This window comes from Cottoperca gobio, chromosome 10 (genome assembly GCF_900634415.1).
Source record: "Cottoperca gobio chromosome 10, fCotGob3.1, whole genome shotgun sequence".
Lineage (NCBI taxonomy): Eukaryota > Metazoa > Chordata > Actinopteri > Perciformes > Bovichtidae > Cottoperca > Cottoperca gobio.
This window is the reverse complement of record NC_041364.1, coordinates 10,595,050-10,619,955: the sequence shown is the minus strand read 5'-3', so window position 1 is coordinate 10,619,955 and position 24,906 is coordinate 10,595,050. Positions and strand designations below refer to the sequence as shown.

Here is a 24,906-nt window from a genome sequence, read left to right as displayed (position 1 = left end):
GCGTTTCATTATAAATGCATATAATATATTTCTTGCACATTCAGAATGTTCATTAACATCAGGAACACGTGTTGCATCGCCATGCCTGACAGCTGCATGTTCAGGTTCTGTTAGTTCTCATGGGTAAATGTCAACAACATGAGCCGTTTGTTATTAGTTTAAAATGTATTGTTAGGGCCCGGGATAAGGGTGGGGATGCGCTCAACAGTCACCTCTCTCCACCTTATTAACAGCTCTGCGGTTTTCGGCTGAGGCAATGTTGCGCAATCGGCGACATTTCCTGCTTGTCAGCACATCTGATCCCGGATCGAGCCGGTGAGTAGATCTGCCGCTGATACACACACCACCACTTCAAAATTCAACATAATCAACCAATGGTGAGTGTACATCACCAACTTAGCTGGGACTGACATCACTCGCAGGTTATTTATGGGGGTTTGTTATCAGGGCAGACTGTCAGGGGAATCACGTCTTTAAAAGTGTCTCCTTTAGACCATTGTCTCTCTATAATTATTCACCCCTCCCCTTCCCTGCCCTTCTGTTGGGCGCATCCCAGTTTCCCAGCTGACGACCATCTCCTCCAGGCGTGCTGTTATTTAAAGAGCACCAACACGCGCTGAAACCTCCTCTCTGTCATAGAGTGGTTATCATACTGTAGTAACCCTCTTATAATTAACTGGTAATTGCTAGACAACAATGGAAAGTAATCAACCAAAGAACACCATGGAATTAGGTACGAGCAGAGTACATTTTAATTTTACTCGTGTGTAGACTTGATAGTAATGTGTCTCTCAGCCTGATGTAACTGATGTTTGGACTTTGTTGGAGCTGCTTTATGTTGTTTTGGGCTAATTGTTCACTCAGCTGGTGGAAGTAATCCAGCTGGAATGTGTCTGTGATTTTGACTGAAGTTTTCAGTCGCTTTTGTCTGCTTGAATATTACCCTGCTGTGATCCAAGTGCTTAATGTGTTACCAGGTAGTGGACTGTGAAGACATTTACTTTACCTCAGTTATCATATTTTCACTGAAAGATTGGAGGTTAGTGCACACTATCCTGTGGTGCTGGCAGGATTTATGGGGTGTCGGGATGGAAAGCAACAGAAAATCAGTTTAAGAGGAGTGTGTCCTTGTTTTTATTAACTACCTGTACATTATTGCAACATGTCCTGAAGCTTATTGCATCATCTGCTGGTACATGTTGCAAATCAGTGTCTTGTTTGGCTTTCTGCAAAGTTGATAAATAACTTTAATCCAAACATTTGTTGCATTTTTCACATTTACTGTGACAATGTTAGGCATTAGTCTTCCTTTTGGCAAAGCAAGTAAAACCTATCATGTTATGGAAGCAGAAAAGACTACATGTGCTGCAATTAAAGCATGCAAAACATCTGAAATTGAAAGTGAAATATGAAAATCCTGAATTCTAGACAGCAAAGCCATGTATAAGCCACATTAGTGCTGTAATCAAAGTAATGGTTAATCTGTGTTTGTAGAATTTTAAAAGTTATCAATTAACATACATTGCTGTAAAATGTTACTTTGAGTTGACTCTGTTTCTTCTTATATATATAAAAAAAACTTGTTTTGTTGCACATTTTATGTCGGATATAACATTGACAAAAATATAATATTTGTTTTTGTTATCTGATCTATGCGATGGACGAGTCACAGGCAGGGGTTCTTGAACTCGTGTAATCCTCTTGTTCTCTTTTTGTTTGAACAAGCAGTAAGACTTCTTGGTCATCATCCTCCTGTATTAATACGTTTTGTCGTTTTATTTGTGTCCAACTGCCTTTTTGAGCATCTAATCTGGACACCTGTGTGCTTCACAGATCGTAGTAACATGAAAGAGTTTTGGATGGAGCACTCTATACACGCCACAGTGGAGGAGATGATGCTGGACTCTCGTGCCAGGGAGCTGACTCAGCATGAGCTGCCCGAGATCCTATCCATGCTGCCCTGCCTGGCCGGATGCAAAGTGCTGGAGCTGGGAGCCGGCATCGGGTGAGCTTACAGCTGCATTATGTTAGTTTGTAGGAGTGGAAGTGTGTGCGCAGGGTTTTCAGGAGTCTGTTTAACAAGTTTGCCTTGGGACATTACAAAAAAGTAAAAAAAACATGGCTGTGCACTTAATGTTGATTTAATTTATACTGACGTGTCTCTCCAGTCGTTACACCAGCCACCTGCTGACCATGGCCAGTCATGTGACCGCTGTGGACTTCATGGAAAGCTTTGTGGAGAAGAACAGGCAGGACAATGGTCACCATAGCAACGCTACCTTCCTCCAAGCTGACATCACAAAGCTGGATATCCCTCCAAACAGGTTTGTGTTAAGATATCTGTTTTAGAAACACTTTATATCTTCTTTTTAATCATGCAGGGCTCTAGTAATGGCCGTCCACCGCTTTGCAACTATTGGATGGTCTGCAATTTGGTTTAAATATTTATTGTTCGCAAACCATGGATGTATAAAGAGAATTGAATACAGCGTTGAAGGTGGGACCCCGTTCAGTAAGAACATTTCGACTTCCAAGTATAAACTTATTTATTACTTAGAAAATGATTATCTTCCGTACTGTGGGTCCCATAGAGAAAGCGCTCTAGCGTTTTTCTTAATCCACACCTCCCAGCCGCTCGGTTTCTACTACCTGAACTACCTGAACTTCTGTATGGATGTTGTGGTTCCCATAAAAACTGTACGCTGCTTCCCTAACAATAAACCCTGGATTACCAGCAATGTCAAGGACATCCTTAACAGGAAGAAGAGGGCATTCAAGGAGGGAGACCGGGAAGAGCTGAAGCAGAGAGAGAGGCAAAGGAGGAATATACAAGGAAAGTAGAGCAGAAGCTGCAGGACAACAACATGAGGGAGGTCTGGGACGGCATGAAAACCATCACAGGCTGCAAGAAGAAGGGCAGCGACACAACAGAAGGGGATGCTGTGAGAGCACACCAGCTCAACATGTTCTATAACAGGTTTGATAACCCAGCTGTTGCAGCCAGGAGTTGCCCAACCAGCACCTCCCTACACACCCCCGCCCCTGCCCTGCCCTCACCTCCCCCAACACCGACACCCAGGCTGCCTCCAGGGACTATGCAACCCCCCAGCCCCCCATCATTTCCATGGATAATGTAACACCCCTCCCCCACCATCACCAAAGATCAGGTGAGCAGAGAGCTGAAGAGACTGCGTCCCAGTAAAGCAGCTGGCCCGGACGGAGTGTGCCCAAGGATGCTAAAGGCCTGTTCTGCTGAACTCGGGGAGCCCCTTCAGTGTATGTTCAAACTGAGCTTGCGGCTGGGGAGGGTCCCAGTTCTCTGGAAGACTTCATGTCTCATCCCTGTCCCCAAAAAGAAACACCCTAGGGAACCAGATGACTTCCGGCCGGTTGCACTGACTTCACACATGATGAAGACCATGTGCTGTTGCTCCATCACCTCAGACCCCAGGTCCGCCATGCACAAGATCCTCTGCAATTCGCATACCAGGCGAAGGTGGGTGTGGATGACTCCATCCTCTATCTGTTACACAGGGCTTACTCTCATCTGGACAAGGGGAGTGGCCCGGTGAGAATTATGTTTTTTGATTTCTCCAGTGCCTTTAACACCATCCAGCCCCTACTCCTGAGAGATAAGCTAACAGAGATGAGGGTGGACTCACATCTGGTGAGATGGATCACGGACTACCTCACAGAGAGACCACAGTACGTCAGGCTGAAAGGCTGCACGTCCGACACGGTGGTCAGCAGCACTGGAGCGCCACAGGGGACGGTACTCTCCCCTGTCTTGTTCACCATCTACACCTCTGACTTCCAGCACAACTCTGAGCTCTGACACATGCAGAAATACTCAGATGACACTGTGATCGTCGGCTGTGTCAGGAATGGACAAGAGGGGGAGTACAGGAGCCTGGTGGAGGACTTTGTGGAGGACCTAAATTTCCCTCGGGATGAATAAAGTATCTATCTATCTCTGTCTCTATCTCTATCTCTATCTCTCTCTATCTCTATCTCTCTCTCTCGAGGCGCGCTGCGCGCGCGCGCGCGATAGCGAGCGCGCGCGAGCGCTGGCGCGATCGCTAGCGCGAGCGCGAGCGCGCGATGCGAGCGCGAGCGAGCGCGCGCAGAGCGGGCGCGAGCGAGAGCGCGAGCAGCGAGAGCGCGCGAAGCGCGACGCGCGCGCGAGCGCGAGAGCGCGAGCGCGAGAGAGAGAGCGCGAGGCGAGCGAGCGCGCGCGCGAGCGCGAAGCGCGAGAGCGAGCGCGCGCGAGGCGAGCGCGCGCGAGCGAGAGAGAGCGCGCGCGAGCGCGCGAGCGCGAGCGCGAGAGCGAGCGGAGAGCGCGAGCGAGCGCGCGCGGCGCGCGAGCGCGAGCGAGCGCGCGAGCGCGCGCGAGCGCGAGCGCGCGAGCGCGCGCGAGAGCGCGAGAGCGCGCCAGCGCGAGAGAGCGCTGAGAGACTAGCGCGAGGCGAGCGCGCGAGAGCGAGAGAGCGAGCGCGGCGCGAGAGCGAGAGAGCGCGAGAGCGAGAGCGGGAGGAGCGCGCGCTGGAGAGCGAGAGAAGCGAGAGAGAGCGCGCAGAGCGCGAGAGAGAGAGAGCGCGAGCGCGACGCGAGCGGAGCTCGCGCGAGCGCGCGAGCGAGCGCGCTAGAGAGGCGAGCGGCGAGCGCGCGAGCGCGATCAGCGCGCGAGCGAGGCGCGCGCGCGCGAGCGAGGCGAGAGCGAGCGAGCGCGAGGCGCGCTAGGCGAGCGGCGCGAGAGCGCGGAGCGAGTAGAGCGAGAGCGCGAGCGCGCTAGCGCTCGAGCTCTATCGCTCTCGCATCGTATCTCGGCTCTATCTGAGATCGCTGATCTCTCTATCACTATCTCGACTTTTTCTCTCGTATCGCTCGATCTCTCTCTCTCTCTCTTTTCTCTCTATCTCTCTCTCTATCTCTCTCTCTATTCTCTCTTCTATCTCCTCTCTTCTCTCTCTCTCTCTTTCTCTCTCTCTCACTCTCTCTCTCTCTCTCTCTGCTCATTCACAAGAACGGAAGAAGGAAAAAAACTCTGGACCTTTCCTGTAGCGCCACCACTGAAATACCTCGACAAATCTGTCCATGTTCAAATCCCAAATCAAAACTCCTTTTTTAGAACTGCTTTTAATGTGTACTTAATGTTGAGTGTTGTAATGTATTTTATATTTACTGTATATATGATACATTTAACCGTCAACAGTCATTCTGCTGGAGGATGATTGACGGACAGTAATGTACTAGTCATCAGATCATAAGTGGGCTATTCCCAAACTCTGCGATGAAACCAGACTTCTGGCTTTATTTAAAAATGTTTAGCTTTTTATTGTATTTTAATGTATCCATTCATTGTTCCCCTCAGCATTGACTTCATCTTCTCCAACTGGCTGCTGATGTACGTGAGTGATGAGGAGCTTAAGTCCCTTATAGAGAAGATGATGGTCTGGCTGCGGCCCGGGGGCTTTCTTTTCTTCAGAGAGTCCTGCAACCACCGGTCAGGTACTGAGCTAACGATAACACGTCCACATCTCTCTTTCCTCAACAATTAATCAATTAGCTTAGCTTAACTTAGAGGTCAAGTTACAGTGATTTTACATTTTTAAACTAATTTTTTTTGTTAGGTGACTTAATGGCGCAGTGTTACTATAGTAATGAGGTCACAGCTGTATGTTTACAGAGTAATTACAATACGATAAGGAGAAGGATTTGTTTTAACTTGTAACTTTCTACCCAGGTGACTCCAAGAGGGACTTCAACCCCACCTGCTACCGCACTGAGCAACAGTACAACGACCTGGTGTCATCACTAGAAGTGGAGGGACCAGAGGAAGGCCAAAGGTTTGGTTTCGACATTGTGTTGAGAAAGAAAGTCCAGGCCTATGTTCAGGTAGAGTCATTTAAGTCTTCCAGTATAACTTTAGGTATAAAAGAGAAGAACATAGCAGTGTGTGATGTAGGTGTGAGGATGTGTAGTTTACCCTCTTCTTTCTCCCCTCCACTTCCTGCCCCCGTCTCATCCTTTCCTCCTCCTTTCCTCCTCCTTTTCCAGATGAAAAACAATTCGAATCAGATCTGCTGGCTTCTGGAGAAAGTCACCCGCTCCACAAGCACCCAGAACAAATTCAAAACCATCCAGCAGTTCCTGGACAGCCAGCAGTACTCCAGACGCAGCATCCTGCGCTATGAGAAGATGTTCGGGGCTGGTTACGTCAGCACAGGCGGGCCCAACACCACCAAGGTAAGTAAAAAGTCTTGAAAACATAACATAAGCATGTTAGCATGTTCATTTTGCAAATGTTAGCATGTTGACATTAGCATTTAGCTCAAAGCAAGGCTGTTTTCTGTCTCACAGAGTCGAAAGTGTGGCTGTAGACTCTTTGTCTTGCTATCAAAAAAGTGCTACATGTGACCTTCAACAGCAATAGAACCAACGTTTCTTTGTTGCAGCTTTATCAGGGAGATGGCCTACTCCTCTCCCCTCCTGCTTTATCTGTTCCTTTTCTGAAAGTGTCCATTATCTTTTTGTTAGCTGTGCTGTCTTTCTATAGAACCTTTCACAAACACACTTTCTAAATGAGTCCCAGTTTATTTCCTGTTGCAGTGTATGTGAAGGACATCAGCTGACAGGAAGTTGCCTAGCAATGCATTTCCTTTTAAACTCTCCATGCCACATGAGTAAACCAAACAAACTCTAGACCTAAGAGTGTTTTATTTAACATTAGTATAGACATATTTCCATGACTAATGACTAAGAATTTTGAGATATGACTCATATGATGTGTGTCATGGACGGAATAATAGAAATATTAAAATAAACTCTAAAACATAAATCCTTCACTCCTTAATATCCCTAAAAATGGAGATACTGAACACTTAAACATTATGTAGCTTCATCTCTTCGGACTTAAACTTTAGACTAAAGAATGAACCCTTGTTTGTGCTGACAGGAGTTTGTGGACCTGCTGAACCTGAAGCCCGGACAGAAGGTTCTAGATGTTGGCTGTGGCATTGGTGGAGGAGACTTCTACATGGCAAATGTAAGAGCCAAGGAATCTGGCATAGTTAGGGTGACAGCAAAAATAATGATAGTGGGATTGTTTAATGATTATAGTGATTGAAAGGACTATAGTGATGGCAATGATTATGTTCCTTTTTAGAACTTTGGAGTGGAGGTGCTTGGCCTGGACCTTTCAGAAAACATGGTGAACATCGCCCTGGAGAGGGCGATCACTGAGAAGCTGCCATCAGTACGTCTAAATGTTCCCTCATCCTATTGGTTTAAATACCACACATAATAGATTGATTAACATTGTTTTGTTTTTTTAATCAGTAATTGCATGCCCTTTACCACAGGTCCAGTTTGAGGTGGCTGACGCCACTAAGAGGACGTTCCCAGAAGGTTCCTTTGATGTGATCTACAGCAGAGACACAATCCTGCACATAGATGGCAAACTGAACCTCTTCAAACGCTTCCATGTGAGCGTCATTTCATTGATTTTAAAACCTATGTACTAGGAAATGGCAAATCTTACAAAACACATGCGAAAACTAAATGAAAGCAACATTTTTATGTGATATTCATATGTCTTTGGGAAACTAGTGCCTTTAATGTGACTTCATCCAGTCTTACTTTTTAATATTACGTGTTCTTTGTGTCCAGTCATGGTTAAAGCCAGGTGGCAGGTTGCTTATCAGTGATTACTGCTGCGGGGAGAAGCCCTGGACACCGGTGTTCGAGGCCTACGTCAAAGACAGAGGCTATATCCTGTATACAACCTCACAGTATGGCAAGGTAAATGTACAGTAGAGCCTAATTATGTAATAGTTTGTGAAAGGACTAAACTGCCCTGTTCAACCCTTTGGTCTTCTTTACCAATGTTTGACGAGACGATTGGCACGTAGATTATTGCTGAGTACACTGAAGTGTCTTTTCACACACGGTACCCTCCTATACAGTATGAAAACTAAAAGATATATCAATATGCATGAATACAGAGTACGAGTACAGAACATACTGTATGTTCGTCAGAATACATTATATAGTTTGTCCACCAGGCAAACAGACAAGTACATTTTTGAAATTCTGCTTCTCTGCCTTGTCTATGCAGTGCAAAGCTATGCAACATTAGCAAAACACATTTCAAGCTGTTAAATTGGTTACAAAGTCCCTCAGGCCAGGAAGAAACAAAGCACCTTTGTTGAAAGGTCAACATGAACAAAACAAAACATGTTTTCATGTCGTTTTTTCTTTGTATCCAGTCATCTCTGTACTGTCTAATGAATGCATAAAGGCCCCTAAAAATAAAGTTAATTTAAGATCTTCAGCTATTAAAGGTTGCACACTTTTGAATGAATCCTATGTCTGTTTTACCAAGACCCTAAACAAGTCACGTTAAGATGTTTTTCTGCACACCGGGTGGCCGAAAGTGAAGACTTTGTGAAACAGCCAGATTCACATATTGAGTAACTCCTAAAACATCACAGTCGTCTGTACGGACAGCCCAGATGCACAAATGGTGTGACTGGTGCACTCTGTGGATACGTTGCTATTGTATTACTGCTGTCCATCACTTGGTGGGGTTGTTCCCACTCTACTTCACCCCTTCTGTGTCTTCTCCTGTAGTTCATTCAGGAAGCTGGTTTCTGCAATGTTGTGTCAGAAGACCGGACAGCCCAGTTCATACAGGTGATAAAGAAAGAGCTGCAGAGAGCAGAGGCCATCAAGCATGAATTCATTCAGGTCAGCATGCACAACCTTTCAACCTAATGTAAACCACATAATCTAAACTCCTCTCTAAATATTTTGAATAGCTGCTCATCATACGTGCCTCTGTCCCCTGCAGGAATTCTCTGAAGAGGACTATTTTACAATAGCAAACGGATGGAGAGAAAAACTGGGACGTTCAATCAGTGGAGACCAACAATGGGGACTCTTTTATGCAACAAGGGATTGAGTGATTGCACTAAGAAAGGAGAAGATAATAAATGAAAGAAAAAAAGAATGTTTCTTTCCTTATTTCCTATTTGACTTTTGTCTTTGATGAGTTGCTTGTTTTATTTAAAAAACACACCTTTTAAGGATTTAAATACATTTAAGAAGACTGTTATGATTTAAAACACAGAAATAGACCTGTTACGATACTTAGGTTATCGACTTGTTGCACGATATATGGACATGACCTTGATCATTTTAGCTGACCTTAATATTGCCCATTGTGTTTGTTTACATACAAATGTCACTAACATGTTTGCCAACATGATGCCAGAATAGCAGCAGGGGTTTTCCTACCATTAAAAGGCTTGGGTATTGCTTTTTTTTGTTAACAGAACCCGGAGTAGACTTTATTAAATGGTTGTGTGTTTTTACTTTATTTATGGTTTATTTAGGATATCTAAAAAAAAACTATTCACATTCCAGTCTTAATGTCTGAATATTCTGAAGAATTAAAAGTTAATTCCTCTTTGAAAGGGTGTACTTACATTATTATGCTTTATTATTATTATTATTATTATTATTATATTATTATATTATTATATGAAAAAGGCCTAGGGAAAACAGTAAATGTGATTTAAAGCTATAGTGTGACATATTTTATGTTATAATATAACATAACATAACGCAGCCGGCTGTTTAACATTCATCAACATGACTGACAAGTATTGTTGGAGTGATATGTGATCATCTGACAGGACATTACCTCGCCTCAGGGCAAACATCTCATTTCCTCTGAAACATTTAACTCATTACCAAGTGTGTTTTTAAAAATGTGCATCAATGGATCTCACACATGCTGATCAACAAGACAGAACTGTTGAACTTCTGGATGCACTTAATGTTTGCTTTAGTTGTTTGTTGAACTCTTAGGCAATGACAGAAAGACATAAGATGTATATATCATTTTGTGATATGTTGCAGTCTTTTGACAACAGATGGTGCCAATGTGTGCTTCAGTTTTGTATTTTTTTATTATGTGTCTATAGTGTTTTAAAAGCTTGGTAAAACATCATGCTAAAGAGATACACTGACAACACATCAAGCGCACATTGCTTTCAGATTAATATTGAAATTACAACGAAAAGTGTGTTTGAGAACTTTATCAATCACAAGCAATGTCACCGGGATGTTGGATAAGAAATTAAATCATCAAATGAAAATGTGAAAAGGTTGCCTTAATCATCCTTTGGAGTGTTTGTATTCAAGTGTGAATTATTTATTTGGCATGTCTAATCTCTTACTTGACTTCCTTTGATGGTGTAGCCCGAAGGACAGTACGCCCACTGCCTGTGACTGGCTACGTGACTGCGCGCAGAACACAGTCACGCGCCTCAAGAGGCGAACACAATACTGTTGCAATAATGGCGAGGTTAAGCGAGCATGGGATTCGCCTGAGTTCCGTATGTATTTACACATTTTTCATATTTTAGCCGGAATCTGTGCAAGATTTACTTGCAAAAGAACTTTTCCTAAAATGTGCAGAAAAATGTAAACTCAAACTAACTTGCTAACTATTTTTTTATTTGTTTTATTCAAGATGAGTCCTTCCTTCCTGAACAGCAACTCTACAAGTCACACCTGGCCCTTCAGCGCAGTTGCAGAGTTAATTGGTAAGTTTCATTGTGAAGGGTTTGACTGATAGGGTAGTGCACCTGCAGCTCCGGTGCGCTTTGTGCTTGATGCTGTTGCAAGTTTTCACGGTTTCAGGTCGTGCTCTATATTTGCGTTCGTGCTGTCAACATTACTCCACTCTGTGCTCTCTTATTGGACAGTGCTGAGTTTTAACAGGAAGAGCAGTGAGAGTGCGCCGCAGATGCACTGTTGTAAGTGACATCACATGTCTGCTTACATGATGCAAAGAGTTGAAGTCAGTGGCATTACTCCTGGAGTTTATATGTTGAAATTAAAAAGATGTTGAAATTAAAAAGCTGGTTCTCAGAATAGTGACTCAATTATTCACCAAAAGCTGCACAATCACAAGTCTGCAGCTAATTCTATCTCTGAGAATATGATGTTCAATGTTAGTTGACAGTATCAGAGAAGTGTTGAAGATATGAGATAAGTAATAAGATAAACCAGTCAAGCAAGAAAAGTAAAGGCTCACAGCAACAAAGTATAAATTCAGATGCAGGGTATAGATTAGAGAAAACAAAAATGTGTATCTACAGTAGATACAGTATGAAGCATGACTATAACAATAGACTCACTGTATAAACCATATACACATCAACACTGTAGTTTTCACGCTGTAGTTGTCTATCAGATGTTTCCAATATTTTATATATTATAAGCGTACGCTTTATGTAATCGCCCACATAACTTGTTATAGTCTATTTGTAACACACAGCGGCGAGTTTAGAGTCCATTTATCATACTTTCATATATATTTGTCTTCATTTCTTTGACTAGTCCTGCGGGAATTAGCTGAAACGTTAATTTAATGCGGTAATTTAGCTTACAGAGATCCAACGCACCGCTTGACAGAGGTAGCTATGGGTGGGCGGAGCTTAATTCAATTTTGAGCGAGCTTCCTTGTTGTTGTTGTTGTTGTTGGATTATTGTCAACATTTCGGTTGCACTCACTTTCAGTTTAGATTGCTGATCGCTAAACTGTCAGATAATCCTGTTCCACGATGTTAGCATGACATGTAATGGTTCTTATATAAAAATAAGAAAATAAGACCGAAAAGGAGAATTTTCCTTTAAGCCTCCACTTGGTATAAAAAATATATATATATATATATATATATATATATATATATATATATATATATCGTATATCTTAGAAAAGCAGTCTTCACAACTTTTAAAAACACTGAATCAATGTGAATCATTGACGTACCGTGGGGGACAAAACCTTCCCCCCCTACACTCCCAATTCTTTTTAAATGTCTATTTCTTGGCTGTTAATTCTTTTCTTTCTCTCATGCTCCAGACAATGCATCAGATCCTGGCGTATCCGCCAAACAGATCTGGATAGATGTAGTTGATGTGGCCGATCACCTGTGTCTAACCTTTACTGATAATGGCAGCGGCATGACCCCCAACAAGCTGCACAAGATGCTCAGGTAAGACATGAAGTTCACATGTAAATATGTTTTTGCATGTAGTGATACCCAATGATGTGGTTCTTCTTCTCTGAGAGTGACTCAATAGCTTTTTCAGACCGCATTTTGTACCAAGCACACATTCTCCCACAAAGACCCACATGTCACAATGTCCTTCAAATTTACACAAGCTAGACATATATTCATGGAGCTGAAACAATTACTTGATTAATCAATTAATTGACAACAAGTTTGATGATCTATTAATACTTTAAGTATGTGAATAAGCTAAGAAAATGAAATTCAACATTGCAAATGTGAGATCTTGCTGCTTTCTTTCTATTATTAAACTCAAAGTCTTTGTGTTTTTGATTGACGGTTAGACATATAAAGACAAAAATGGCATTTTTCATGTTCTTTTAATCTATTGATGATAATAATAATAATAATAATAATAATAATAATAATAATAATAATAATAATAATAATAATAATAATAATGACAGTTTGTTCTACAATGATTACAATCATTAGTTATATATCTTTTATGTACACAAAAACGCATCCTTATTTCCCCACTTCACCCTTATGTCCAGCTTTGGTTTTACAGAAAAGGGTTCAGGTAAGGCCAGTCAGCACGCCATCGGCGTGTACGGGAACGGTTTCAAGTCTGGCTCCATGCGTCTGGGCCGCGACGCGCTCATCTTCACCAAGAACGGCGGCTGCCAGACTGTGGGAATGCTGTCTCAGACCTACCTGGAAAACATCAAGGCCCAGGCCGTCATCGTCCCCATTGTCCCCTTCAACCAACAAACCAATATCCTTCATGGAACAATAAGGCATGGGAAGTCTTCTTCTGATTGGTAAAAAAACGTTTGTCACATTGCAAGCTCCTTTATGTCCTGACCTTAACTCAGTGTTACAGTCTCTGGTGGTGACTGAGGACTCGGAGGCCAGCCTGGCAGCCATCTTCCAACACTCCATCATCACCACCCAGGAGCAGATACATGCACACTTTGACTCCATTCTCTCCAAAAAAGGCACCAAGATATTAATCTGGAACATCCGCAGGTTCGAATCATACAATTGTTCATGCTGAATTAAAAAAAAAAAATGCACCTGCATGTTAGTAATTCAAAAAGTGCTTAAAATGTGTTTGATGTTTTTTTTTAAATACACTTATTGGCTTTCTTGCTACAGCCAGTGGAAATAGCTAAGTCTAAAAGTGCACCTTTTGAAGCACATTTATTTACACTACTACAGTAAAGTAGTAAACAACCATATAAATGTTGATAAGTGAGATTTAAAGGAGCTTGTAGGCAGGTGTTGTTACCTTTGTAGAGCTAGGCTAGCTATAACAACAGTAATAGTAATAAAACAGCGTGAAATAAAAACTAGATTAATAAAATAACAATAACATAGAATAAAATAATACAACTTAAATACAATAGAAGAGGGAATTCCTGCATACTGTTGTTAACTTACAATGAAATGTATTAGTGACACAAGGTTTTCGATCCCTGTTGAGGGCCTAACAACTTAAATACAATAAAATAAGTGAATAAAATAATGTAAGAAATGTCTATGAACCATATCTAATCCTCTCATCTAACTCTAACTCTAAGAGTATATTTCCTAAAATGTTGAAACTATACCTTTTTACTTTGAGTTCACACAAAAGAGTTTGTTGCTCGAAGCTCCAGCGTAGAGATTGACGAGTATGCAAACACAGACTCAAACAGAGATAGGCAAATAAGCAAGAACGCACGCATGGAATTTGTTTATGCCTTATTTCAGGCAAATGCAAACAAAACGACAGAGCCAGAAACAACATGTCACCATCATATAAAGAGCAGACTGAAGTCCCTTTTTCTCATGGCTTTCTGAAGAATAAGGGAAACATCATTTCTCAGACATTCTTCTGTTTCACTTCCTCTTTATGTCGTCATCAAAAAAGTGTCAAACACTAAGTACTGCCCTTATCAAGATTGGCCAGAGTGAGTGAAGTTATGCTAATTGAACTCCAGTGTAAGCCGATGTACTCACATTGGTTTGGACAATGGGGCCCGTAATACATATTCAAAACCGCTTTGTGTAGTTTTACGATCGCAAAATCTGCCCGATCCTATTTTGCTGCTATTAAAAAAAGTAGTCTGAGAGCAGTGATATGAATATACTTGTTTATTTTGATGTTATCTTGAAGGGCCAAAGATGGCAAGCCACAGATCGACTTTGAGAACGACGTGAGTGACTTCCGTTTGCCCGAGATTCAGATCTCGGAACTGAAGAAGGGCGGGAAGACTGGTGAAACCCTGAGAGCCGAACATAACATCCCTGACATGCACTACAGTCTCAGGGTGAGTCGGTCACTACAAACATAGAGCAGGATAAGAGGATGTTGGATGTTCCACCTGCTATTCCAGGAAACATCTGTTGGTCTGGCTCTTCTGAAAGAACAGCACCCTCTTCCTGTTTTACACTGTTATGGCCCCTCAGTCCAGTAGAAATGTATGTTGGTAGTCTTGTGTGTTTGTGGTAATTATAGTATAGCTATAGTATAGTAAAGTGTATTAGTACAGCAATTACATATAGTATATAATTATAGTAAATGATTGTTACTGCTGTATAAAGGCGGTTGATGTGCAAGAGTCACGTGAAACTTTAAACAAATATTTCTGTCATCCAAGGCAATACAGTTATATTCCCAAATCACACCAACAGTGTATACATTGACTAAACAGTCACAACAAGGTCCATTCAGTAGCTGCTCTGGAGCTTTCGGTCATATCACGGGATCTTCGTCAGCAGATGCCGTTTGCCCAGTTGTCATGGAATTGTAGATGTTCATATATTATATGAACATAGATGTTCATAGGAATTGATAAAATTCCAATTTAGCAAAAAATGTAATATACATTTTTTCATGTACAGTGTTTTTTGGGGCTTGTCTGGACACTTACAGCCATTCTGCATGACTTTAGTGTTAGTGGTTAAGATGAAGGTTAGAGTTAAATTCAGGGTAAGAGATGCAGTGGTTGTGGTTGAGGTGTGGGTAAGCCCCTACAGCAAATACAAGTCACATGCAAACATGTGCGTATGGCTGGTTGTATGTCTGCCAGTTTCAAGCACGAAAGGCAGTACTTCTTCACTATCGGAGACGTAGATGTGGTTTTGTAGTAACGCAGCCTAATTTTCCTTTTTAGATACACATTCAAATTGCTGTTGATCAAAGCCCATGTTTATTTTGGAAATCTCGGAATCATTGTAACGCCTCGACCACACAGCCTAACTTGACAGCTAACTCACTAAACTACGGCGGCTCGCACTCGTGTGGTGTCCACACAGACAGCGCTGCCCGTCAGCCCTATCATCTTTCTACATTAAGTTTTGCCTTTGATAATGTCCATCAGGAATAGAATGTTTAAGTTTAGAAAGTTTTGTGTTCAATGTTTACTTTGACGTGTTTTGCAGCTATACTAAACTGAAAGGTGTCAGTTAGGCAATGTGGATGTAAGGATGTCAATATGACAAACACGTCACTCTAGATTCACAGCTCGTGCGGCAGCCGAGCTTCGCCTGCTCTCATCTGTTTCCGTGAAGCACACGTGCCGCTCATGTCGGCGGTGTGGCCCAGGTGTGAGATTCATAATTTGATGTAGTTCACTTTTTTTCTTTTCAAGAGAACCAGGAGAGTTTCAGAAGTTTAAGTCAGTTAAACAAATAAATGAGTGTTTTAAATGTAAAATGTCTTAGTTTTAACACTCTCTTTGTCTATTTCTGTGTTTGTCTCAGGCCTACCTCAGTATCTTGTATCTGAAGCCGAGGACACAGATTATACTGAGGGGGAAGAAGATTCTGGCTAAACTGGTGTCGAAGAGGCTGACACACATCGAGCATGACGTGTACAAACCCCAATTCAGTGTATCCCTTCAATGTCTGCGTGGTGGTATAAAGCCAAGTTATCTGGGTGTGTGGCTGTACTCAGATGCAAACAGGAATTACAAAGTTAGTTGCTTTTGGAGATGAATCAGGCAGTGTTACTTTAGCTGTGATATGACGAGGCAAAGGATGTTCAAAAAGAGAAAATGAAAATTCATGTGGTTTTCATATCTGTTTAAAATGTATTTTCGTTTCACTTTCGGATTTCTTGTTTGTCTCATCTCCTCTGAAGAACTTGTGTCTTTTCCTTTAGTCTGGCAAAGATGAGGCGTTCACAAAAACCTTTTCTACAAAATCTCAAATGCACGACAACTCTCTTGGCTGCCAGGAAACATTTGTTGAAGATTTTCCAACGACGCAAAGTCCGATTCATTTTATATTTCTGGGCAGATTCAATTCTGAAGTTGTAGTTTCCAGACGTAAATCACGACAGTGTGAAGCTAATCCTTTTAAGCATTTGTAGTTTCAAATATAAAAAGTTCAATTTCATGTAGCTTTCCCCATTTCTATTACCTGCCTCCTTTGATTTAAAATTGTAATTGCACAATTGAATCATTATTTGCATTAATATTCCTGTAATTAGTGTCAACCATAATATATTACTTTTGGCTTTTGCGTCTGTTCTCCACTGATATCTTGAACTTGAAATGAATTTACTGATATTATTCTGAAACCTGCCGACGTCCCGTGCTGTTATCCTTGACTGGTGTCTGTCAGAAAGACAAGGTGAAGGTGACCTTTGGGCAGAACCCGAAAAACAAGGAGCACTTTGGCATCATGATGTACCACAGGAACCGACTCATCAAAGCCTACGAGAAAGTGGGCTGCCAGCTGAAGGTAGAGGAAAAGCATTTTACAGTATGTCTTCATGCAGGACAGGTGCAGTGCTCTGCTCCAAATGTAGTTCTAATGGGATATCTGCCTCTGTTTAAATCTCATTTCACAATTCCCTCCAGGTTTCAGGTCAAAGGGCAGGAATTGGGGTCATTGGTATCATCGAGTGTAACTTTCTCAAACCTGCTCACAACAAGCAGGACTTTGAATACACCAAAGAATACAGGTACAACACACACATACACAACAAACACAATCAAGATACACAAGACGTGTTGTACTTATATGCACTATGGAGTTAGCTAGCTGCTTAGGTTAATGCCTGCCATATAGCAGATAAGGAGGCACTTTCATTTTCCCCAAACGTGCAGACAAGTGTGAGTGTTTCGACGCAGGGAGGCTGATCATGATCAAAGTATCTTCAGAGTCATTTTGACACACATTTTTATTTCAGAGAAACAAACCTGTCCAGAAATACACTCTTCATTGCGATGTTGTGTTTATGATTCCCTGACTTTTTCTCCTCCCAAGACTCACCCTTGGTGCTTTGGGCCTAAAACTGAACGACTACTGGAAAGAGATGACAGAGAAGAAAGCCAGAGAGCGAGAGTTTCAGGCTGTAGAAAGACATGAAAATGAAGACCAGAATGATGCTGACGAGTGAGTGTTTTTATCTGACAGTTAAATGGACTGCTTTTATATAGCGCTTTTGCAATCTTTACGATCACTCAAAGCGCTTTACAACACATGTCTGCATTCAACCGTTCACACACATTCATACAGAGTCAGAGGCTACCATACAAGGTGCACATCAGCTCGTTAGTAGGGATAACCATTCACACACACTCACACACACCGTTCCATCGGGAGCAATTTGGGGTTCAGTATCTTGCCCAAGGACACTTCGACATGCTGACTGCAGGGGCTGGGGATCGAACCACCGACCACTCTACCTCCTGAGCCGCAGTTGTAGTGCAAGAAGTTAATTTTTTTTATTGTCTTCCAAAATACGTGACAGGCACCTCAAATAAATAAAAGTATTATAAGTGTGAAAAACATGTTGAATTGGTGTGTTGTGCTACTGAAAGAAGATTTTTCTTTAGTTCATCTGATCCATCTGGCCCTACATGTGTACCCATGTCATGCCACTGGGAATAAAATAGTCTAGTCCACGTTCTACAAACCTTTTATGGATAATGGCGGTAACAGTACAGAAGATAACCCTCCCATGTAGGAACTTGTCAATTTAACTAAAAGTGAAAATAGTTTAGTTTTTTTCTAAAGCTTGAAACCAGAGAGTTGAGATGCTGCTTCTTGAGCTGCTCTCTTGACCGTAGCAAAGCTGCAAACATGCTGAGGCAGGGAACTTCAACAGCCATCATATCTAATTGAGCATTATGCATATAGCATACAGAACCAGAAAATAAATTGTTCAGCAGAAAATATCTTTATCTTCCACGTAGCTTTTGAACAGACGCATGTATGTACACAAATGTGGACTCGCTGATATAAGTTGAAAATTGTTTTAATGATGATTTATTTTTGTTGAATGGACTTTCCCTCTAATGTCAGCTTCTGTCTACTGACACTCATCCATGTACGTCTCTATTTACAGGGGTCCCGTGTGGTTACAGTGTGAAGAGTGTCTGAAGTGGCGAAGCGTCCCTCCAGGACATTACAATGTGGTTCCTGAAAGCTGGAACTGCAGCCAGAACCCCAATCCACGTTACAGGTTAAGATTACTAATTATTGCTTTGACTTGAGACTTCAAATGTTAGAGAGATTGAATTATGAACTGAGGTGATCAGAGAGTGGAGACATTGAGTTGTATTATGGGAAATGCAGGATAGAGCATCACAGCCTCGATTTGTGACCATTCCTTCTTTTTACTTGTATCTTCTTAGTCTTCCAACTTTATGACTTTAGTAGAGTACTGAATGTCTGAAGTGACCACTTAGTCTAATAGTATACAAATATCCTCTTCTCTGTCCACACAAACTTCATTTTACAAAATATCTTTGTCAACACTAGAACACAAAAACAACTCCAGAAGCTCAGCGCCTACACCAACGATGCATCAAATCCCAGAGAAGAAGATTCTGAGCATGCGTAGTGAGCTTATTTTCCTTTGGCGGTATTACCAAATCAGACAATAGTAAAACAACATTAGCCAATTATATCTTTATTTATGCATATTTAAAACGTCTTTGTTTAACATCTTTCTGGAACACGAACCCAGGCGCTACGGCAAAAGCGACATGTGATGGTGAGATGGAGTCGCTGCTTAGCGCTACCTTACAATCCCAGCCGTCAGCCATTGCTGCTGTTGTTGTTTCTGGTGCTTACTCATTACACAAAGCAACAAGGGGCAGGTGGGAATTAAGGAGATGACATCATAATTTCCCAAACGCTCCATTTTACACGTCCACGTGTATATAAAGTAACCGGAGTTTTGAAAAATCTGCACCTTAGAAGACGTTTTCAAAAACGTATGTTTTAGTGACCTAAAAAGTAGAGGAAAATATCCGTTTTCAAAAATATCTGTATACGTGTAGACAGGGTTTAAGTGGTCACATGTTGGGGCCTCAACATCTCTGTTTCAAGTCCGTCTGGGGGGGTTTTGTCACATCTCTCTCGCCCACGTTTCCTGTCATCTCTCTACTGTCTATAATAAAATGCTCCAAAAATGGTGACGATACCATGCTTATTGCTCACTACTTTGAGCTGTCATTTAGATTAAAGACACTTGCATATGCCTGAACATGGAGGCCAGTGTGTGTAAGTGTGTAACCCGCCCTGAGCTGAGCAGTATTTGAGTTGCTCATCCAGGTCTCTTTGTCTTTCAGGAAGCTGCTCTTCACCAGAGGAAGCAGAAGACAGCGAGGAACTGTTAACACCCAGCTACCAAAAAAAACACAACAAACAGTAAATTCCCATTTAATTTCTGAAGACCTCTCAAACTTTGTCTCTGTAAGAATTTGTACACGGACAGATGTTTCACACTGCTGCTCTTCCTGCATGCATGCGGGTTTTAATTTTGTGGTTTCCATATATCAGTTTCACCCTCATATTTCCGGTTAATGTCACTGTGTGTGTCTACTTCTGCTTTACTCTGTCTGACAGTGATCAACATAGAAGAACTCAAATGAGAAAGCAGTCAGTTCTTCAAAGCCTTGCCTTGTTACTCATAAATGCAAAGAAATTCAAATATAGTTTTTGTTTGTCAAATTGATCATTTGAAATCCAAAACCTTTTTTAACATCTAATATAAAAATTCCTTTGTGAATTATTTGGAAGTTGATGGGTTATTAGTAGTTGGAAGGATCAAATTAGCTAACTAGCTAGCTAAGTTAGCTAGCTAGTTAGCTAGTTAGCTAGGTCGCAAGATAATAAAGTACACACTAACTTACGAGAGGAATTTAAGGTTCATAAAAGGTTAAAAATACAATAGAAAGGTTCATAAAACTGTATAAACTACATACATATGTATAGCTTCAGTGTGCCTACTCACTATTTTTCCAGTGCTACTACTACTTAGCCTATCGAGTAACAGCAGAAACAGAAATGATCTACTCCCATTTTCTGATTGGCTGTAATTGTGGCACACTGTAAGTCTCCTTCTGATCTCAAGTGTCCTCGGGTTTTAGAGCACAAAGAGCAGGGAAACATATCATTTGGATTCAAACATATCCTTTCTGCACCTCTCAACTCATTCATCTATGTTTTTGTTCCCTGCAGAGAGCATCCCAAAAGAAGAAAACGAGAAAAATCATTGGAGGTTTGTGAAAAGTTAGAAACATTCCTATTGATAAAGGTAGCAGTTGGGCTGTTTTGCTATACGTGTGGATATTTTTTGTTACAGGTGTATAAGTACCAGGAACGAGAGGCTCAACATCATATCCTCTCACGCAGTTCATCAGAGCCGATCCAGTCCACACACACACCTGATCGCATGAGAACAGCTGGTCGATGCCACACAGAGGAAAACCCACTAGAGCAAGATCACACAAGCACACTGGCAGATCATTATACAGACACACACATATATGATGATGATGCACAGACACAAAGTAAGGTAACAGCTGAAGCCACACGCGCACAACAGAAGCCTGTTCGAAGAGGCTCAGTGATTAAAGACGCGTCACAAGTCGCATATGGTGAAAATGAGACGGATGATCACAGGCTTGAAGATGAAGAGAGAGACACAAACATGGAGCCGGTGGAAAGAGAAAAGATGCACACATTAAGGTAGAGTGTGTTTTATGGATTCTGTGTGCAAGTTCAGACTCATGTGAATATTCATCCTCAAAAATGTGTATTTTACAGTAGTGGCATCTTTTCAAAAGCATTTTTTTAAGTCAGAAATGAAGTAAGTCAGAAATGACTGTTGAAAACATCTGCTAAGCATGGCATGTGTTTAACAAAACAAAATGCTTTATCTTGCAATCATTTTCGCATTGATAAACAGATATACTGGCTTTATTTCCTCCTCTTTAGCCTCAAAAGGAAATTGGGATCATTATTTTACTGTGTGAAAAAGAAGTCATGTGTTGGGGAGAAGAAACAGCCCAACTCAGAAGATATGGCCCAAGAGATGAATCCTGAGAAACAAGCAAATCTACCCAAGACACTGTCCTTGGAGAAGACCAAGCGGGGCAGCAGCAGCCGAGTAGAGAAACCAGGTGACACGGCACAGCGAGCCCCCGCCAGCCTCACCTGGACCCACTCACTCCCCTCCACTCAGACGGTGATGGTATCTCCTCTGAGTCGAACGGAAGGGTCACGGAGCAGACCACTGCCTTCAGAAGGGAGTGACCGGGACGCTAACGTGCTGAAGCTGGCTGGGTTGGAGAAAGAGGCCCAGAGACTACGGAGCCTTCTAGGTCTGGAAAGCACAAAGACAACTCAAGGCACGATGACAACTGCTGATAGCAGCACTGAATGGCCAAAAGAAGGGCTGGTGACTCCACCAGAATACACAGCAAGCAGAGAGGTTGGCTGCCAGACGGACGTAGCTGAGGTCAGCAGAGTTTATACACAATATTAAAGGTTCATCAATGTGTTCAAAAGTTGAAATACTGTACAGTGGAATTAAATACTGTATGTATGCTGCTATAAACGTATGTAAGTAGGGACACGTCACAGAGCTTAGGAATTCAACAGTCTCATGGACTGTGGGATAAAACTGTCTGGTGGTCTTGGTGCGGATACTGCGGTACTGTCCGCAGCTAAACTCGTACACTGAAGGAACAATCCGCCTAATATTTTGTGTGAGTGAGTTTTTACTATTTAATACCATCATCTACTGCTGACTCCTTACTCCTCTTAACCGGCCGGTAGAGGCCGTAAGTGATCAACAACCGCTTCAGTAGCAAAAAGCATTTCTAGGCTAAAAGACAAGCCTCACCTAGTCTCTTAGAAACCTTTGTCGTGGCTCAAAAATGTAAATCCATAGAAAGGTTTGGTCTCATTTCGAACTGGAGCATCTGCAGATTAATTCCCTAGCCGATATGTTATGATCTACTAAAGTTAGGCAGAATAATGCGATGAATAAATATGCAACGTTTTTGTTATTTTCGCCGTCATCTTGACTGCAAGGGAGCCGGGAGGGACAGTTGAGTGAGATTCAGTTCTTCTTTGTTTTTTTGAGGGGAGATGGAGACACATCTGGTGGAGATCTGCACTCAGCTGAGTGCACTTTACTATTAATTATAATAAATATTAATCAATCGCATATGAGTGCAGAGCTCGATAAAGAAAAAGGCTTTATTCTAGGCCATCTGCTCCGACTCATTAATCTTAAATGAAGATCTAACAGCCATCTTTGAGTAATCTTCTTCTCTTCTTCTTCTGCATCAGGGCTCTACTTCATCCAGCAGCCCGGCCCAGGCTCCAGGACATCAGGAGATGGTCGCCCTCCGGAGTCAGAGAGCTGTGTCTGGATCGAAGGAGCAGCCCGAGCAGAACATTTCTATGAAGGAGAAGACAGAAACTCCGAGCAGGATGAGAGTCAGTGACAGTGAGGCCCATGAGGACAACAGGTGTGTGTTTTAGACATGTCTGCTTCTATCTTTCCCCAATGCTCTACTGTCTCTTCTCTCACTACTTCAAAAACATTTAAGTCATTTCCTCTTTCACACTTTCTTTACACATTCTTGTTCTCCGTAAACAAAATGTGAATTTCACCTGAGCGACTATCATTCAAATCATTAATAGCTTAAATAATGATGCTATTCTCCGTCAGATCTTCACAGGAGAATTTGCATGGCATCCGTAACAACGTGGTGGTGCTTCTCACGGCCCTCCTCCCCCAACTGGACCTGGCTGGCATCAGCATGGAGTCCACCGACGTGGACAACATCCTGCAGCAGATCATAGAGGTCAACTCACTGAAACTATGATCAGTTCTTCTGTTGGCAGAGATTGATATGTTTTCCCTTTGTTCTTATGCAAAGTTTGAGTTGGAATTGAGAGTCTTAGTGCTCAGAGTTGTAACACACACACACACACTGATTATGAAGCTTTTGTTGCCTGCACACACATGTTGCATTTTCTTTGTCACATGCATTATTTTGAATATGTTTCTGGTGCGCTCTTATTTTAAAAGTTCTCAATATGAAGTTCAGAGCATTGGGATTGCCTGCAGAAGGATTCTTGCTGCCCCATTGCTCTAAAATCTGAGCATTTTAATTTGAAATACTGTCTTTGTTTTAAGTGTGATGTATTGCTATTTTGTGTTTTGCTTCTGTTTTTTAATGACTATTTAAATTAGTTTTATACACATGTTGTCAACATAAAGTCATGCTTGTGTCTAGGTTTGTTCAGACATCCAGCGATTTGCATTTGCATTAAAACACTGAAACCATTTATGTATACTGCCTCTTGATTTTCAGGGGTAATTAACACTCTTCATCAGTCCAATGCAAAATGCAGACGTTCTGCAGTACTTCTTATTTGCCACAAGGGGACAGTGAAGCCTAGTAATGAAAACGTGCTTCTGTCAAATCCACATTTGGAGAATATTTTTATTATGTTATGGCAACCTTGGAAATCCTCCTTCACCATTTTATTAGGCTATTTTTAGGTTTTGGACTACCATTTTCTCTAGCAACTTTTTCCCAACGCGTCAGTTAGTTGAATCATAAGTCAAGTAAAGGGCAATAAATTCCATTTGTTTCTGAATCAGAATCTTTTTTTATTGCCAAGTAAGTTTTCACCTACAAGGAACCTGCTGTGGTATTTAGCTGCTAATCGTCAAATATATAAAAAAATAACATTATATACAAAATACAGACAAGGGACAAAATATAAATTGTAGACAATGTGCAATATACAATATAAGCATTTAATGTGATGTATGGGTTATTATTGTGTTCTATTACCGTAATGTATTACAATATTAACAGTGCACCGCACAATCAGCTAAACGGTCTGGAATATTTCATTAAATTGTGGTCACAGTTTAGACCAAATCTTACAATCAATAACTTCACAAAGCAAACAGCAGTATGTTTGACCACGCACAAGATAACCCAAGCTTTATAAAAGATTAATACATTGTAACTAATGGCTTTATTAATGGTTGATTAATCATCAATTATATCCCATTAATACCAAACATTTCTTTGAGTGGTGTCTGTTTTGTAATAACATTAAAGTTATAAATGAGGCCAATCCATCAAATAGTATGCAGTTATTATAAATGTTAACTAGTTGTAAATAAATGGATTTCGATCCAGATGATCCAGCCAGTGTCAGATTGGTGCAGATTAAACAACAGACAATGGAACAACTTTTCACAACCTGGCAACCCAATTTCATATCAATAAAGAACTCATTAAAAAGTGTTAGGCTATAAGTAGCCGACTGTTTTATATGTATATTATATATGGCATCATTGTAGGTATAGGCCTATGCAGTTGTGTCATTTGTTTGTTTTGAGTGCATTGTGCAGCAGCACGGCGTGTCCAAGACAAATTCTTCCTCCCGTACAATAAAGCCTCACCTGATTTTATCATACCAGAGTGTGCGCAATCTCACCCACACGCCCCCACGTGCAACTTCAGCTTCCGTTCTTTTCCTC

General features: G+C 41.6%; 2 protein-coding genes across 5 annotated transcripts; both read left to right on the top strand.

Annotated features, from left to right (window-relative positions):
* The first annotated feature begins 260 nt into the window (after positions 1-260).
* On the top strand, positions 261-9,099 carry pmt (phosphoethanolamine methyltransferase). Of its 3 annotated transcripts, none has more exons than XM_029441833.1 (12): positions 261-315; positions 1,834-2,005; positions 2,169-2,324; positions 5,372-5,508; positions 5,744-5,895; positions 6,058-6,246; positions 6,956-7,045; positions 7,166-7,255; positions 7,362-7,484; positions 7,669-7,800; positions 8,632-8,748; positions 8,852-9,099. In XM_029441833.1, exons 2-12 carry the CDS (start codon positions 1,845-1,847, stop codon positions 8,960-8,962), a joined length of 1,458 nt encoding a protein of 485 aa, XP_029297693.1. In that variant the 5' UTR covers positions 261-315; positions 1,834-1,844; the 3' UTR covers positions 8,963-9,099. The 3 variants fall into 3 exon arrangements, with proteins under 3 accessions (XP_029297693.1, XP_029297694.1, XP_029297692.1); XM_029441834.1 differs by having other exon boundaries at positions 309-377; XM_029441832.1 differs by lacking the exon at positions 261-315 and adding an exon at positions 615-733.
* A 1,210-nt stretch (positions 9,100-10,309) lies between these two features.
* On the top strand, positions 10,310-23,690 carry LOC115015130 (MORC family CW-type zinc finger protein 3). 2 transcript variants are annotated; one of them, XM_029442330.1, is made up of 17 exons: positions 10,310-10,403; positions 10,541-10,613; positions 11,939-12,071; positions 12,647-12,867; positions 12,974-13,121; positions 14,254-14,407; positions 15,843-15,971; positions 16,707-16,826; positions 16,946-17,049; positions 17,355-17,483; positions 18,439-18,555; positions 19,671-19,748; positions 20,562-20,601; positions 20,686-21,071; positions 21,321-21,843; positions 22,683-22,864; positions 23,068-23,690. In XM_029442330.1, exons 1-17 carry the CDS (start codon positions 10,365-10,367, stop codon positions 23,222-23,224), a joined length of 2,733 nt encoding a protein of 910 aa, XP_029298190.1. In that variant the 5' UTR covers positions 10,310-10,364; the 3' UTR covers positions 23,225-23,690. The 2 variants fall into 2 exon arrangements, with proteins under 2 accessions (XP_029298190.1, XP_029298191.1); XM_029442331.1 differs by lacking the exons at positions 10,310-10,403; positions 10,541-10,613 and having other exon boundaries at positions 11,938-12,071; positions 12,661-12,867.
* Positions 23,691-24,906: the final 1,216 nt, after the last annotated feature.